General features: G+C 38.6%; 1 protein-coding gene across 10 annotated transcripts in view; it reads left to right on the plus strand.

Moving 5' to 3' along the window:
* Positions 1–16,701, plus strand: part of IDE (insulin degrading enzyme) — a 114,618-nt gene that overhangs the window by 80,993 nt on the left and 16,924 nt on the right. For all 10 annotated transcript variants that reach the window (XM_037905013.2, XM_037905012.2, XM_043552098.1 and 7 more), the window contains 5 exons: positions 2,396–2,516; positions 5,543–5,634; positions 9,472–9,583; positions 12,206–12,373; positions 14,857–15,129. In XM_037905013.2, coding sequence (XP_037760941.1) covers positions 2,396–2,516; positions 5,543–5,634; positions 9,472–9,583; positions 12,206–12,373; positions 14,857–15,129 — 766 coding nt within the window. The remainder of the gene's footprint in view (positions 1–2,395; positions 2,517–5,542; positions 5,635–9,471; positions 9,584–12,205; positions 12,374–14,856; positions 15,130–16,701) is intronic.

Consider the following 16,701-nt stretch of genomic DNA (forward strand, 5'->3'; position numbering starts at 1 on the left):
GGCCGTACAGTCTTTATTCAGGCAAAATGTGTGGTGAACTTTTTCTAACTGTTGGATTATGCCTTTCATTTATAAAAGGAGTAGAATAGTGCCTCTCAAACTTTTCCATATTCCGATCCCATTTACAACAAGAAAAAGATTTAGTATTTCAATCTGATCTAGCCATAAAGAAACAGGATGGATAGGAGGGATGGTTGTGACCCCTCTGGACCCAGGGGATCATAACCCATTTCGTGGTACAGGATATGCAGTACATGGATATACAGAATTCCGGAAGTGAAAACTGGCACAAAATTCAGTGATCCATATTTATATACTGCATTTTACAAATTTTTTTTTTAAACTTTTGAAATAAGTTACAACTTCTGTTACTTCTGTTAGTCCAATCTAGAAATGTAATTATTTACATTGGAGTTGCATACACGAGAAGAAAGCATTATATCATGTAACAGGAAACTTTTAATTTTAATATTCAAATAGATGAATATCAAATATAAGGAAGATTTAGTCCAGTATCGGGGTCTATATATCTGTGGCACGTTGAATCTCATTACTGTGGTAAACTGACACACATGGCAGCATAAAACAGATAAAAATTAAGTTTAAAACTAAGGAAAACCCCAAAGAAATTTCTAAATATTTCTATGTATACATTATCTATAATGCATACTTCTTGGGGATTTTCCTTTATGTATTATGAGATATTTTCTCATTTATGTCTCTAGAACTCAGGGGAGTTTTATCTCAGAATTTGCTTTTCATTATTTTGCATATTTTGTGAGTATGTACAATTTTTATTGTCTGTATATCCATGTGTGTAACAACATAAAGGAAAAACCAAAAAAATCAAAATCTAAAGAGGAAAAGTTGCATTTTCTTCTCCCACAAGCTCATCCATGTTAAGAAAGGGTCAACTCCTTTTTTCTTATAAAGTAGGTGAAAGGGGGAATGCATTGTTCACCAGCTTTTTCCTCTTTGTCCCAGAAACACAGAAAGAAAGACAAAATGCAAGGGATGTGGTGCCATCAGCCCTCCAAAGCTGGTTCCAGTCTACTGCTGGGAACCCCAACCCTTCCCTTATATGAAGGTTAAGGGGCTGGGGAAAGGGGGTTGTCTCTTTGCTGCAGCAGACACTTGGAGCCCTAAGCTTCTTTCCCCTTTTCTTTAGGGGATGCCTTCCCCTAACTCCACTTCCAGTTTTACACAGAACTGGACCCCTATGGAATGAGTAGCTGCAGTGGACACCTGGCACTTGCTAAATTGTGACATCTTGAACCTTACCTCCTGATCTACCCTACCAGGTCCCTGAGCTGCTATGGGGAAGGGAAAAAAAAATCACACACACACACATGCGCACTCCCCCTTACTGCCAGATTAGCCATGGTGGGGTGTAAGTCATTCCCAGTTACAAATTAGGCAATTTGTACAATGCCCATAACCGAGCGAAAAATCCAGTCCTAAACTAATCCTGGGTTAGGAGGGGGCTCAGGCTGGAGGGAGTAGGATTTATATACTCTCTCCAGATGTGCAGGGGGACAGTGGCTTACCTAAGTCCTACTCACCTGCCTGCAGGCTTAGGTGTTGCCTGCCACCCCTTCCCAATTCCCAAGTGGGAGGGGACTCTTAAAGGAGTCACTTCCCCTTTTTTCCTGTCAATCCAGACAAAGCCCTCTCACCTTACTGTCACAGGGGTTGCATTTCCCACCTACCCACTGGCCTCTGAAAAACAGCGGACTTTCTCTTGTGAAATGGAGGATATGCTTACCTGTGGCTGCATGGACCCAGTAGATCCCACGTTGCCAAGACTGTTAGCTTGTTCTTTCCATTCTTTCTGTTCGAGGAGATGGCTGTGTTTATTTTGCGTGGATGCAAACTGAGCAAAATAACAGTTGTCACAGCCCTGCTCCTTGCTCACAAAAATAGATTCTTTTCTTGTTCCTTTTGTATGTAGCTGTCCCTGCCTCTGTCTGACAGTGTGAGATTAGGGCACTGGACAATTAGTTATAGTTTGCAGCTAGCAATGAATTTGGTAATAGTTGCCACAGAATATATAGGCCTTGACTAGAATGATTGAAAATATTGGTTTGGAGTTATCTGTCATAATGAATTAATGGAAAATTGCACTCTGAGAATAAATGTTTTTTGTCAAAATTGAAACTAGCTTAGTTCCTAGCTTCTTCATCGTGTAAGCAAAGCTACATCATCATGAGCATATTTCAATCCAATTATTACGCTACTCAAGAAAGCACAACTGTAGAATAGTAAGAATGTTCCTGGCATCTGGAATGTGGGGCTTTGGGTTGTATACAAAGCCAAGTAGTTCAGGGGTGATGTTGCTGTTATATTCAGAAGCTGAGTTTTGTAATTATTGAATGTCCTATTTCAACCTTGTTAGTACATGCGATCACTTAACAACTTTCGAGCTGAACAGCCTCACCAGCATGCTATGTATTACCTCCGACTGTTGATGACAGAAGTTGCTTGGACCAAAGATGAATTAAAAGAAGCTCTAGATGGTGAGTTCCCCCCAATTTGTAACTTTGTTTCTTTTACCGTATTCACTATTTAGCCTGTTTTGACTTTGATCATGTTCAGAATCCTGAGCTTTGTATTGTTTCAGTAAAGTTAGGAGTTTCCGTTTTTGAATGGGGACATAGTCTGTTGTCCTCACAAGTAATTACTTAATCAATATTAATGGAGCTACATATTTTGAACTCTGAACCATATTTTGAAATGTTTGTACAGCAGTTGCTTCATAGTGTTTTTAAAGTTTGAGAAACTTTAATTTTTTTAGTTATTAGTTAATGTAAGGAAAACCCAGTTTGGGAATTAAGATTTTTTTTAAATTATGTATTTACTTTTTGATGACCACTGTCTCAAAAATATTTGGAAAAAAGCCTACAAACTTTTTATGCAAATAGTCCTTAATGAAGAACAGATCCCTTGCTATATTCACTGGGGAGGGTAATTTAAAATATAAAAGTTACCAACAACTTCAAAATAATCTGAGGATGTATCTATAATTTTAGCAGAGGCTAGTGAACTTTACATGTAGTACCCAACTCTGGCCTGACATGAGAATGGGCTGCTGTTGGAGCAATCTGCAGAACGAAGATGGTGAATATCTCCTTAGACCACCCCTAGCAAATCTTCCAGAAGATGTAAATTAGGGCCAAATCTAGCTTGCCTTTCTCATGCAAGTTTTGACTTTTGTGGGACGGCTCATATTAGTGAAGTGGGCTGGATTTGCTCCTATATTTTTATCTTTTTGTAGCTGCTTCCCATCTTCTAATTTTCAGACATCTTACCACCCTATTAAACCAGCCCTACCAAATACTGCTTTCAGCTGAATGCCATCATGAGCAAAGATGTGAATTTACCCTTCCCTCACCATGTTTCCCTCAGTGAGATATTTATAGAGGTGAGTGTGCACGTCTTGTACACTTGCTACTGAGGAAGGCTTAAAATATATTGGGCACTGTATACCCTTTAATTATTGCAAGAAAAAGCTTTTACCAGAAAAATAATCAGCAACAAAAATTTTTTAAAAAATGTATAAATCTTTTCCAACAGGAACTCTTGGGAATACCTCTGTATTTGTACAGTGCACAATGAGGCCCTGATTCTGATTGGCTTCTGCATAGTGCTGCAGGATAGTTATTTCATCATTCTTGGTTGATGTATTCGACTCTAAAAGATGCCAATGAAAAATAATGTTTTTAGAGGGAAAGAAAAAATCCAGTATGGTCAGAAACTGACTATACTGTATATTGTTGCATTCCAATATTAAGGCTCTGATCCTGAAGCTGCTCCATGCAAGCAGTCCTCTGTACACGCTATAGGGGGCTTTAGGGTTGCCGATTTTGGTTAGATTTATTCCTGGAGGTTTCACCACATGGCATAATCTTTAATGTAAGATTAATCTTTAATTCCTGGAGACTCCAGGCCAATCCTGGAGGTTGGCAACCCTAGACTTTATACTAGTGCATGGGCTGACTGTACAGAGTAGCTTTGGGTCTGGGCCCTAAATGTTTTGTTCTGTCGTGTCTGTACAGTGTTAAGTAAGATGACTATCAGAGGGCCCTACTGAAGTCAGTGGCAAAACTAGCATTAATTTCAGCGAGAGCAGGGTCAGCCCGATAAAGGGTACTCCCTTCCTCTTCCTAGGAATTGCAGATCCTTTTTTATTTACTGACTTCTGTCCCTTAATGTAATCTATTTAAAGTTTAATACTGAGTATATTTAACATGGCAATTTAACACTGAATTACTGTTCAAAGAGGTTAAAGTCTAATTGTCTTGCAACATTAAAGTTCTGCTTGAGGGACAATGATTTTTTGGTTTGATTTTTTTACTACCATCATCCTCACCACCATTACCAGATGACCCCAGCCCTATGTACTGCTGACAATTGTTTCTTACGTCAGAATTAAGAGACTAATTACACGAACAATAAGAGACCCCTGGCCTTTTCCAGGAGACAGTTTAAATATGAGATATGACTAAAGAAGTGAGAGCAACTAATAATTGATGTGGGGTGAGGAAAGAAGTGGAAATGGTGTGTGTTTTTGGGAGGGCGTTTGTTGGGGTTGAAGTAAGAGGAAAAATTATTGGAAAAAGTATTGATATTTTTAGGATAAAAATACCAACCTATCTTAGCTACTTGTATACCCTCTATTACAATAGTAACCCAGAGCCTCACAGTCTTTAATGTATTTATCCTCAGAACAATCCTTTGAGACAGGGAAGTGTGATTATCCCCATTTTACAGATAAGAAAATGAGGCCCAGAGAGAATAAGGGACTTTTCCTAGGTCACACAGGGAGGCTATGGCAGAGCCAGTGATTGGACCCCAGGTCTCCTGGCTCCAAAGTCTGTGCTTGTTACCAAGGGACTGTCTTAGTCTGCTGATTCTGCCTATTGATTCTAATATGTAAATTGTATTTTGCTTTATGGACAAGAGTAATACTGGTTGTAAGAGTGTTTAAAATATGAAAATCGGGGGGTGTGTGGGTGTGGGTGTGTGTGTATGTACGTACGTAAGTACAGGTGTATATATTGTAAATTAATAATTTTGTGTATGATTTATTGCTAATTACTATCAAACTATGAAAATTGAGTTCAGAAATTATTTTACTCTAGATAGTAATGTACTGTAACTTCCAGAATGATAAGCCACATGTTCTTTATGTAGTTAATAGCTACAGCTTTATCTCTCAGCCCGACCTAAATGATGGTAACTATTTTCTCTGGAGAGTGAATGTGTGTTCAGCATGATTGGAGAGCAGGGATGTTGTTTTTTTTAGTGGAATCTGGGTCAGATGCTATGTGAATTCTAAGCAAAGCAAACTATGCAATGAGTGCTGATATTTAAACCTGGAAATTTTCCAACAATGAATTTTTAAGGGAAAATCTAAAGCTTTTGATGATTGTGATTTTCCCTTTTCTCCAAGAAACGCATCCTATCTCCTGATGATGAGGTCAGTTCCCTCTAATGTAAAAAAATCATGTGATTGATTTAACTATCTGTTTATCTATTCTAGATGTCACTCTTCTCCGCCTCAAAGCCTTTATATCTCAACTGTTGTCACGGTTACACATCGAGGCTCTTCTCCATGGCAATATAACAAAACAGGTCTGATATTTTCTTTAATAGAAACAGTGTGTATTAAAAACAGGATTTAAAACCAATGGTTTATTTAATCTTCCCAAATTTTAAAACAATTTTTGCCAAATATGATTTCATAGTTTTCACTTAATTTTTAGCTGTTTCACAGCAAGTATATCATGATGATGTTTTTTCTGCTCTGTCAGGCTCAATGTCCCTTTGAACGTTCGTGTTTGAGATTTACTATAATAGAAAACAGCTTATGATCTAAATATTTTAAAGTCTGCATTGCATGTCATTACAGTAAATAATTAGACTGCAAAAGTAACTGTGCTACAGATCCTGGTTTTCCATTTACAAGCTTCAAACATGTGACTGAGCTGACTAGTAAAGGTTAAAAAAATCAGAATCCTTCAAAGTAAAGCATCTAGTACAAGGCTAAGGTGTGTGGGTCCATAAATCAGACTTCTAGTTCCTTTTCCTTGTGCGAGTAAGAGGGCACTGCTAGTAAGAGGCACAAACTGTTTAATGTGTCCTTCATTAAACCTGTAATGAGTTGCACGTCTGTATCACATTTATCCAAAGATCTGAGTTCATTTACAAATACTGGATGTGACAATACCTTTGTGAGAGAGTTAAAATATTAAAATGGCTGCATCTATTCCCATGGGGCTGATATAGCAGCATTCCCAATAGTATCATGACAGAAGTGCTTCTGTACTAGTCTAGTGAAAGTGCACTAGTACCAGACTATCTTAAAACCCTTCAGGTCAGCAGTGAGTGCACGGAGAGGAAAGTGGCCAGCAGCAGTGAGTAAAAGAGGGAAAGAGCCAGAAGGATAGGATATAGAAAGTTGGAGCTTTAAATAAGAGCTCCAGGAAAGTTGTGTTTTAATTTTTTTACATTTTTTGTCTGGAAATATAAACTAAAGACTAATCCCACCTTCCTCCTAACCCCCTCTATTTCTGAACAAGATGTGATTAAATTCCTCTATAAAGCACCACAGAATTACTCAGGACTGAGCCCTGTATTGTGCTGACATGTATTATGCGACCCAATCATGAGAAAAAGATGTTTTCTGTAAGCAGTCATGTGGGTGGCTATTGGAGTGAGAAAAATATATATCACTGCATATACGTATGGTGCATCTATGTATTTGGAGACCATGGTGATCAGAAATGAACCGAAAGCTTCTTCTGAGCTCCTTGCAGTCTACCTGTATGCTTAGACTTCTATTCTGACGTTTGTAGTTTGCCACAGTAGGGTGTTGATTTCTGCTAATAGTAGGCTAATAGTGCTCATAGTGACACCAACGTGTTATACATATTCTATGGTAACTTGTTGTTTTCTAGAGTAGAATATATATTATATTATTTTGGCTTTACCTTGAAATTTCCTATATTTCCCTCCTCCCTTTTTTCCCCCTTTGTTTTCCCTTCATAAATTTACAGATCTTTTGCAGGTTTTCTGCAAGAGACCATTTTTGTGTTTTGAGTTTACATAACAGAAACAGAGTAAGAGGTTTGGGCTTTTGCATAGAATTTTGAAGCAGATTTTGTAATAAGTTGCTATACTTTTCAACATGTAATCGATGGCACTTAACAATCAAGCTGTTTGAAGTTACACATCTGCGTGAGGCCAGACTTCTAAAAAATGTTGGCATGCATATTATTCACACACACCCCATACCCCACCCCCACCCCAGCGTCACAGTCAGGTTTTAAAGACTTTTTTCATTGAAGTGTAGTTTTTAATGTAATTTACTGAAATTCCTCCTTTTTCTTTTCTTTTAAAGACCAACTTTTCATAAAACCACCTTAACTTCAAATATCCTATGTATTTGATGCTGTTTAGGTTGAAACTGTAGATTTACTGAAAATGGCTATAACTTTAGAACGGCTTAGGAGTAAACACTGTATTGTGTATTTATAAAAAGCTAATTATATTTAAGGCAGTAAAGGAAAATCTGAATTTATCATTTTAAAATAACTATTTTAAGATCTCCTATTCAATTAAAATATTAATTAACATCCACATTTAATAACTAAAGCACAGCATTGTAGTCTACATCTGTAGGTATATTCACATATTGGAGCCTCTGGGTAAAATTTTCAACAGTGCCCAAGTGACTTAAGATTCTAAGGTTCTTTTTCAAAACTGACTTAGGAACTTAGGAGTCTAAGTCTCATGGAAAGTTGATTAGGCACTTTTATAAATTTTACTCCCTGTCTTTAGAACTATGACCAACATTGCATCCAAACTATGTTACTTCAGCATTTCCTGCCATATTAATTGCCATGTATTGATGTTTGTATGTTGTATATTGTAGTGTATTTTTAAAAAAAAAATCTGATGAAGTTTCTGAAAGAACAAATGAAGTTTATAGGTTTCAGAGTAACAGCCGTGTTAGTCTGTATTCGCAAAAAGAAAAGGAGTACTTGTGGCACCTTAGAGACTAACCAATTTATTTGAGCATGAGCTTTCGTGAGCTACAGCTCACTTCATCGGATGCGATGAAGTGAGCTGTAGCTCACGAAAGCTCATGCTCAAATAAATTGGTTAGTCTCTAAGGTGCCACAAGTACTCCTTTTCTTTTTATGAAGTTTATAGTTAGCAATTAAAAATGGTAACAGAGCTGGTCTGCTACCCTGCCACATGCCTGTACATACAAGGTCTTCTCTTTTCTTTTTTCACTTCTTAATTATGTGTGATGTATTTGTGGGCACCAAGGCACTAACTCAGCAAGGGCTTTAAGCATGTCAGTCATCCCATCCCTATACAGTACACTACGTGCTTTAAATTCCATTGACTTCAGTGAGACTGAAGCTTGTGCTTAAGTGCTTTGACAAATAGGGGCAGGATTACTCATGTTTAAATGCTTTGTTGAATTAGGGTCTAAAAACTGCTTCCTGTAGCATCTCTGTATGCCAGCATAGCCTGCCAGGCTAGGAGAAGAAAATTTTAGTTGACTTTTCCCAGGGAAACCTGGATCTCAGATTTGAAGAATAAGAAAATATGGTTGTCCTAATATTTTTTACTCAAGATGCTCTAGTTTACTTTTGAAACTTGTGTTGTCCCTCCCTAAAGGAAATATTTAGGATTTTAGGAAGGGATTCACCTAAGGGAGTTAGGGACTCGGTTCCCATTTATTTTTACTAGGAGTTGGAGCCTGATTCCATTTGACTCTTTTGAAAATTCCAGCCCTAAAGTGCAGGCCTGCACCTTGTTAATCAGACAGTAAGTAAATTTCACTTGCGGAGACTGAGTTATCAGTTGTCACTGGCTGCTGGACAAAATTATTTTTCCTAGGCGCCTTACCAGCAGATGGAGACAGGGAAGAAAAATCTTGTGATTTTTATCCCCATATAAAAGGGAGTACCTTGATCCCAACAGTCCTAACTCCACCAATGCAACAAAATGGGGTGAATAGCTGTGCTGGTATAGAAATACTTGGAGAAACCAAATTAACAGCTAACAAAATGTCATTTGTATATATAAATTGGGTAGTTCATATGCAGTTTTCAAGTTTGCATAGATAAATACTTCAAGGGTAAGAAAGTGAGAGCATATTAAGAATAGGTCCAAAATGTTTAGCTAAATGTGTAAAGATTAATGTAACTGAAGGTGCTCACCAGGAGTACCGGATTATTATAAAATTAAATAATTAATAAATAATCTAATGTAGGGAAAATAATCTCACTTATTTCCACTTTATTTTTCACTTTCTTATACTTAGTTTTAAATTAACCATTCCATTCCTGATTTTGCATCTCACCAAGAATAACTGTGGTCTTTCAGTGTGCTGCCAGATTTAGGATTGTCAAGGAATAAATAAAAACCTGTAACTAATGTCGTCTTTTCCAGGCTGCATTAGGAATTATGCAAATGGTTGAGGACACTCTCATTGAGCATGCACATACAAAGCCCCTCCTTCCCAGTCAGCTAGTAAGATACAGAGAAGTGCAGCTGCCTGATAGTAAGTTAAATCATTTTTTTATATGTAATAAAGGAAGTAATTTAAAGCTGTTTCCTGGTGTCTTCTAATGACCTTTGAAGTGAATATTACCTGTAGTTTGTCTAAAAATCAACTTCAAATGATTTTGCACTGTAAATCTTGCAGAATTAAATGGGAAATATCATTATATGAAAAGTCGTATAGGTAGGTCTGTGACATTAATCTTTCTGTTATGCTCAGTAACTGTTTTGTAGAACTATAAAATAGTATTTAGCTGCTTAATATATTAGAGTGTTGATGTGAAGGATGAATACAGACATGTGGCTTGCACAGCAGTTTGAAGCAAAATAACATTAAAGTAAAAACTGTTCTTCAAGTGGCCGCAGACCTGTATTCCATTAGGGATGTGCATGCTTAGTGCGCTGGAGCCAGAGATTTTGCCTAGCCATGCCTGTTAGAGGGGCAGCACTCATGGCAGTGGCCCCACCCTGACCCCTTCCCCCCCCCCCCCCCCCAGTTCCTTCTTACTGCCCATGGCTGGAGTGGGAGCTCTGTGTGGTATAACCTTACATCCTCGCAATCAGATTTAGTGTAGTTTTTTATTGTATATAGTTAATATTTAGTGGTAGTTAGTGTTAACTTTTTTAGTAGGTTTTTTTCCCTGTTGATATCCTTACCAGGGTTTAAACACTGTCCTTCGTGTGGGGGAGTGATCTCTAACAACGATCCCCACACGCGGTGCCTGCTCTGTCTTGGCAAGGACCACCTTAAAGAGCATTGTTTGATCTGCAGATTGTTCAATAAAAGGACTCAGGTGGCCTGGGACTTTCACCTCGAGCAGGCCATGCAGCCTGATCTGGTACAGAGGCCTTCATCAGGCTCCGAGACTGTGACCGCTTCCCGTGTGGGAGCAGGTGCCTCTCTGAAGAGGTGGAGAAGCTGTTACCTGTCAACTGTGCCAAAGAAATGTCACATAAAACCAGCCATGACCACTCTAGTTCTTGGGGTAACTCTTCTGCCTCCTTCAGTCTGCGCTCTTCCTGACATGGAGCCGGTGGCGGTGGGCAGGAAGGCAGGCCTGGGTGCCTGTGACCCTTCCCCTGTAGTGAGTGGGTAGGTCGGAAACCACCACCGGGCATCCGTTGAGTCTGTTACCGATGAGAGAAATGCCAGTACAGACTGTGTTTATCCCGACCTCGCCATTGGTCTAGGATTTTTCCAGGGCTGTGCCATCTATAGCCTGTCCAGTGGAGCGAGCCACTGAACCTCATGCCTGTTGGCACCACATCTCAGCACTCCCCTTCCACTAGTAGGCATAGAGCTGGTATCAGAATTGGTATGGGGGGACCCCAGTACCAGGAACCTCCTCTGCACTGCTGCAGTTGTGCTGCATATGCTTCCCTGGCAGCTTTCACCACCCTTGGCATCAGAACAGTGGGGCACTCTGGTGCCGTTATTCACATTGGGACCAACACTGCTGTGCAGTTTTCTTTCTTTTGCTTTTTGCTTTTTCTTTCTCTCAATAGTTCTAGCATCTTGGTGTGGAACTTTGGCAGGGACAAAGTACCCATGTCAAAGATGTGCCAACATTCTGCTGGCTTTGCACATGCATGCATATGTTAGTCGACTCAAATTTTATGTTTAGTGCGTAGGTGCATGTGAAATATAATCTGAGCCCTCCCTCATTCTACACAGTCAAAGTGAGAGCCCTGCCTCATTCTGTATGAGGTATTAGTGTACACATTGAATGACCAGAGCTCCTTGAGAGCAACTTTCATTTTTTGCATTTGTATACTCAGTGATGTGCTGCCTTTGCTTCATTGAGTAAAGTGTAATTTCTATCCAAATAACTTCTTGCCATGTCTAACAGCTGATTATTTTTTAACCTAGGGTGATTTTACAGAATTTATTTATAGTATCCAAATTTTTTTGCACTGCCAAAGAGTCAAGATTTAAGCAATAATTACTACAGAGATTGAAGACAATTCCCGAGAATATGTACATATAGATAGCTAATGTACAGCCAAAGGCCATAATCTCTAGCTGATCATTAGCCTAGAGGAAATGCCATGTACCAAAGAAGCTATTGGTATTACTCGTTGAATTAATTTTAATGCTTATAAATCTGTTGGATTGACTGTCGTAGAAATTGAAGTCCTCTGTTTACAGAACAAATAAAGCCTGGGAGAGGCAGTGCAAGCTTCCCCTCCAAGCACACAAATGCACCTCAACCCTGATCCATAGGGACCACCCCTAGGTAGGGATTAGATAGGTGCAGCAGTCTCCAAGTCTAATCAGTGGGAAATCAGCAGAGTCATTTGAGATCGTTATAAGAGAGGAGGCATCGGCATGGTGTTCTCTGCGACGACCCTTGGCTTTTGGAATTCACTTACCCATTTGACTCGCCAGGCTAGGATTTGTTAACCTTGTGAACATACTGTAAAAAATCTTTCTCCCACAGGTTAGTAAACAGGTTGCCTGATTATTAATAGAAGATCTGCTTTGAGTCTTTTTCTTGTAATCAGAGTCTATCTGCAGGTAGACTGTTTGTTTTTTCTCCTTGGACTCTATTTGGGAAGGGGTGGGGGGGGGTGTGTGTGAGAGAGAGAGAGAGAACCTAATTACTTTAACTTTATCTTTTAGGAGGTTGGTTTGTCTATCAACAGAGGAATGAAGTTCATAACAACTGTGGCATAGAAATATATTACCAAACAGATATGCAGAGTACCTCTGAGAATATGTTTTTGGAGCTCTTCTGTCAAATTATATCAGAGCCTTGCTTCAACACTCTGCGTACCAAGGAACAGTTAGGTGAGTTTTCCCAGAGTTATCCTCCATATCTCAGTAATAAATAAGGATAAGTATGACGATAGACTTTCTATAGCTCTGCTTCTACCCTACTCCCTGAATGCCATTTAAAGGACATTTGGTAAATAAACGTTATTTTAACTAATGGAGATCCCAAAGAATATACGGTTTACAAAGATAAACTGAGATGAAGCAAGCATAGATTTTAAGATCAAGACTGAAATATTTGAAGACTGCCTCACTCCAGAAAAAAATGGTGTCTAATGGTTATATGGAAGCCACCTCATCTAAAGCTCTGAATGACAGGAGAGGATGGAATTATTAGATCAGCTTCCCAAAGCTAGATGACTGTCAGAAGAAAACTGAGCAGTACTGAGAATCGGTGACACTAAGGACTAAAAAGCCTTTATGAGAAGTGGTAAGCAATAATGCTTACAAAGCTGTAGGTATGACTCATGGTTAGTAAGGATGTGACTGCATATGTATCAGAGCTAATTCAAATGAAATTTTTCACCAGTGCCTCTACAACTGTCGGATTCCTCTCCCACGTCAGAGACAGAGCCACTGTTTGCCCGTGATTTATCCAGTGGCTGCTATTAGATTAGGCAGAGAGACTACCAGACGAGAGAGTTTAAATTATCAAATTGCAACAAAATGAAAAAAATGAAGCCTCACGGTCTCCTAGCTGAGTTCCTTAAATTGCATTCATTAAACTTGCCTCTCTGTTAGGCCTGGTGTTTACAATAGTAAAACCACTCTTCCTTTCACAAAGCTGTCATTGCCCTTTCTTCCACAACACACAGTACACATGGAATGGTCTTTTTTAGATGGCATGCCAGGCCACAAATCATACCTTAAAGAATCACTTTTAGCTTAAAGCCTACATATAATTCTTTGGAGCATGAACTATATCCATATCCTCCTTAGTACAGCACATAGTACGTTTTGCGTGCTACTGTAATGACAACAATAAAAACTATTATGTGGATAGAACTTTTTCATTATGAAGGATCCTATTCTTAAGTAAACTAATGCTATGTTTGAAGTACAAGTGACCCACAATGTAAGCAGTATGGGGTATGTGTGTGGGGGGGGGAGTTGCATGAAAATGGAGAATACCGAGCACAAAATGCCCTGCTAGGCTGAGTAAAGACTTTGAGTAAATCCCACATCCATCCAGTATTATATTATGATGTAAGTTATCGACTTGGAAAAGAGATCTTTCAAAATGAATATTAATTTGGAGATATAAAAAAGGTAATAAAAGACCATTAGGGTTCTAACTTAAACCTATGTAAACATGGACATGAACAATTAAGGGATCACATTTCTAGTATCTAGGCACAGCTCTGTACAGCTGTATAATGTTACAGATAGGGCCCATTGTGTGTAATAGAGGTATTAACCAAGTATTGGAGATTTGATCATTTTACTAAGAATTTCCCTATTCATATGGATTTCAACAAGGATCACTGTCCTCCTTCTGTACTGAGAATCTTAAGTTTTAAACCACAGTGATATTTTTCAGTATATAATACACTGAGAGAGTAGTACAGCTTTATAGAGGAAACAACTGCTGGAATGTTAACCATAACATGGCTACAGTAACGGATAATGAACAGGACCACTTAGTAAAATTCCTTTTTATAGTCGGTAGAATGAATTCCAAAATCATTTCAGTGCATTGCTATGTGTAAATTGCACACAGTTGTACCAAACCTCAGTGGTGAAGGTTTAACATGGAAAAAATTACTTCAAAATGAGACTGTTCCACTGCTCTGTGTGTTCGTGTGCGTGTAATGAAAGTTTATAAAACTGAGAAGTAGTAACTAGATATAAATGGAGTCCTGTGGCACCTTATAGACTAACAGACGTATTGGAGCATAAGCTTTCGTGGATGAATACCCACTTCATCGGATGCTGGGTATTCATCCATGAAAGCTTATGCTCCAATATGTCTGTTAGTCTATAAGGTGCCACAGGACTCTTAGTCTGGATCTGTAAAAGCGGCAAACATGGTTACCCCTCTGATACTAGATATAAATAGTAGATCTAAGTAATTATTCTGAATGCTCAACCTAATAACACTTATTATCTGGGTATCAGAAACTATTAATGACAAACAACCTTTCTTCATTCTTTTTTTTTTCTCCTCTCTAGGGCAACCACATCTATTTTGGGAAATAAAAGAAAAACTTTGAAAAATACAAGATGTAGCTTATATTTTTTTGAACACTGCAATGTTTTATTCATGGAATCACACGCAATGTAAAATCATACATTCATTTCTAGTGTGTGACACTTCGAATAACATGCTAAAATATGGGGCAGGGTGTATTTCCTGTTGACAAATAAGGAACAGATGGTCACTGTATCATACGTTGTTAATAGCCAGAATTCACTGAAGAGAAGGCAAATTGAAACTTTTTTACTGGACATAGATATAGATGTAGTTAACCAGTTGCAATTTTTTCTTTTTTGTCAAGGTTACATTGTGTTCAGTGGTCCGCGACGGGCTAATGGCATACAAGGACTGCGATTTATTATTCAGTCAGAAAAACAACCGCACTACTTAGAAAGCAGGGTTGAAGCTTTCCTAAAAACTATGGAGAAGTGCATTGAAGACATGTCAGAGGAGGCCTTCCAGAAACATATCCAAGCTTTAGCAATTCGTCGTCTAGACAAACCAAAGAAGTTGTCTGCAGAGTGTGCTAAATACTGGGGAGAAATAATTTCCCAGCAGTATAACTTTGACAGAGGTAAGAAAAACAGAAAATTGTTTATCAGGTGAAAATGTGAAATTGAGGGCTGACGTGCTGAAACATACTGTTAGTTCCACTTGTATTTAAATATATAACAATTTAATAACTGAAAATTCTTGCATTTCTCTTATCCACTTGTCACAGAAATTTACACAGAAATATTCTGCAGGAATCTCTCAGGGACACAGTAGATAACTTGAAAGACAAGAAAAAAAAGAGGAGTCAAATATACTTTGCATTTTCAGTAAAGATAATGGGTGAAATTCTGGCCTCACTGAAGTCAATGGGAAAACTCCTATTGACTTTAACAGGGGCACTATTTCACCCAATATATTATAAACCCCACAGGGGACTCCACTTAAAATGTTTAACAGTTTAATTAGGACAGTTCAGGCTATTAATGAATGCAACTCTATAAAGGAGAGAGCTGAGAGCAGGTAACACTTCTCTTACAACTGGAAAACTTACAGGTTTTGCACTGATATTAACACTGTAGGCCCAGATAAGCAAGTATCTTTAAAAAGTTCTGCATCACTTGTTTCTAAAAGTAACATTTGATTGCAAATTGGCTACAACTACAGCTGCACTGAATAGGAGTGAATTTATTAGGGACCTAATCTTTTGCCTTCAGTGCACATAATTTTATGCATTTCTTTGTGCTGTGAGTGCTTTTAGTCTTTTCTTTCTACCCTGGGAGATATCCACTAGGATACCTGAGTTTGCAGTATTTGTCAGGGGACATTCACAGTGAAAGACCCTATGCTCTGAAATTTACTCTCCTCCTTGGTTGGACAGAGCCCACATTTACTGATCTTCAGCTCTTTTTTTGCAGAGTTCCATGAACCACTACTGTAGGCCAAGGGTGGTAAAGGGTTGGATATATGATAGGAGGCTTTATTTATTGACATTATCAGCCTGAATTCTTTTGTATGTATTTTTAAAGATTGTACTACATGTGCACCTAGTGTTTTGTGTTAAGTGCAGTCATATTTACCTTGCACAGTCCTTATGACAATGCATACATTCTTAGCCTTTATAATAGGCTTTTTCCCTGCTAAAATTTCCCACTGTTTCTGCTACCAGTGCAGCTCCACTCGTGCTAGCAACAGTGGGAGCACTAGTGTAGGCCACAGCTTGTGTCTGAACCACGATGTTGTCGGTCTCTGTTCTGAGCAGGTCTAGATGTCACTCTAAGATTTAATCTTATATTCTAAATATTACAAACATTAATGGAGAGGTGTTTAGGATGAGAATAATAGTATTCTCACTGGTTTCAGAGTAGCAGCCGTGTTAGTCTGTATTCGCAAAAAGAAAAGGAGTACTTGTGGCACCTTAGAGACTAACCAATTTATTTGAGCATAAGCTTTCGTGAGCTACAGCTCACTTCATCGGATGCATTCAGTGGAAAATACAGTGGGGAGATTTATATACATAGAGATCATGAAACAATGGGTGTTACCATACACACTGTAACCAGAGTGATCACTTAAGGTGAGCTATTACCAGTAGGAGAGCTGGGCGGGGAGGGGGACCTTTTGTAGTGATAATCAAGGTGGGCCATTTCCAGCA

This window comes from Chelonia mydas, chromosome 7, assembly GCF_015237465.2.
Source record: "Chelonia mydas isolate rCheMyd1 chromosome 7, rCheMyd1.pri.v2, whole genome shotgun sequence".
NCBI classification, from domain to species: domain Eukaryota; kingdom Metazoa; phylum Chordata; order Testudines; family Cheloniidae; genus Chelonia; species Chelonia mydas.